Source organism: Austrofundulus limnaeus, unplaced genomic scaffold (genome assembly GCF_001266775.1).
Source record: "Austrofundulus limnaeus strain Quisiro unplaced genomic scaffold, Austrofundulus_limnaeus-1.0 Scaffold234, whole genome shotgun sequence".
Taxonomy (NCBI): domain Eukaryota; kingdom Metazoa; phylum Chordata; class Actinopteri; order Cyprinodontiformes; family Rivulidae; genus Austrofundulus; species Austrofundulus limnaeus.
In genome coordinates this window covers 139618-141154 of record NW_013952636.1, presented here as the reverse complement: position 1 = coordinate 141154, position 1537 = coordinate 139618, and the positions used below count along the sequence as shown (strand labels likewise).

Sequence of the window (1537 nt, the reverse complement as noted above, 5' to 3'; positions counted from 1 at the left end):
TAAATAAATAAATAAATAAATAAAACAGAAATGAAGGAGAATTGCCAAAAAACCCTCAAGGGCTTGACAAGCGGCAATCTCCGAAAAAGAAATAACAAAAATTACACACATTTAAAAAAATCTATACATTACAAAAATAAAACACTACTCTATATAAACAGCAACAAAAGAAGAAAAAWTTACTTTCAATATTCAAACCCATAAGAGAAACCAGAACAGTTTAAGAGGAACAATCTGATTCTGTGGAAAAAGACTGTTCCACATCTTTGACCCTCTGTATAAAACACTCAACTGTGCTCGAGTTGTACGACAGTAAGGGGGTCTAATAAGACAATTTCTACGAGTTGAATACTGGTAAAATTCGTTATTAAAAGTAAAAATGTTACAAAAATGCTGGGGAAGTAACTTTTTTATAGAACTATAAACAAATAAAGCAATTTGAAAATGTGCTCCTTATGCCAATTAAAGAATTTCCAGCTTCATTTTAGCTGTTTTACTGCAATATTTGGCTGTTTGAGCTATTTTACAACAAATTATCACACTTTTGTACTTTCACGCTTTTTTATTTTTGCTAATTTGACATTTTTTCAGCACTTTCACCATCTGGGTGCCAAAATTGAACATGTGGTTGCTGCATTTAGCTTATTTTTATGATAATTTTAGTTTTTTCTGCTATTTTAGCTCCAATTCTGCTCTTTTCTGCTATTATTTTGCTAATTTCTGCTTTTTTGTGCTTCTTTCAGCTTTTTAAATTGAACTTTGCTGTTAAATATTTTCAGCTTCATTTCAGCAGTTTTCAGCAAGATGCAGTCACATTAGRATTTTCGCAGAAATGCAGTTTCTCTAGTAATAATTTAACATCGTWGAAATAAATGTCTTTTTTTATTCCTACAATGATATTTTATGTGGAATCTTGTCTTCAGCTTACATATCAGATCTAAAAGGGGAACCAGCGTTGGCAGCCTGAGGCGAAGTAGCCTACTCACGTCGTACTTCTGCCTCTTAAGTTCCTCTGTGAGGTCAAACTTCTCAGCCTCCAGCATCATCAGCCACTGCCAGAGCTCGTTGGCCTTCTCCCTTAAACAAAACAAACAAAAATAAAAACACTTTTAGAACGGAAATGGAAAATTCTGTTAAATCACAAATAAATCTCCATTAATATCTGCACTTCCAGTCTGTCCTCACTTGACTTTTTCCTCGTTGAGATGGTCGATGCTGAGAGGTTTCTTCCTCTCTGCCAGGATCTTCCTTTTCTTCTCTCGTTCCGTTTGCTTCTTCGCGCCTTTCTTTCCATCTGGCTGCAGAGGGGAGTTAATGCGAGAGGATGAAATAAAAGCACATTTGCACAAGAACTTAAACGGAAACCCACCCTCTGCTGGCCGCCGTACTGCTGAGTCATGTTTGTCAGGACCTTCTTCTTCTTGGCGTCCTCGTCGTGCTTCCTACGAGCCTCCTCCTGTTCCTTTCTCTCTTTTTCTTCCTGGGACACAAAAAAAAACAAAAAAAACAAATCGTCATCAAAAATTTTAATTAAAAT

The 1537-nt window shown here is 35.7% G+C and overlaps 1 protein-coding gene across 1 annotated transcript in view; it reads right to left on the bottom strand.

The window, feature by feature from the left end:
* The window catches only part of LOC106525551 (troponin T, cardiac muscle isoforms), a gene marked incomplete in the record, with an annotated part of 22110 nt that overhangs the window by 4104 nt on the left and 16469 nt on the right, over window positions 1-1537 (bottom strand). The window contains 3 exon segments of the mRNA XM_014019836.1: window positions 987-1077; window positions 1186-1298; window positions 1370-1480. Of these exon segments, the coding sequence (XP_013875290.1) occupies window positions 987-1077; window positions 1186-1298; window positions 1370-1480 (315 nt within the window).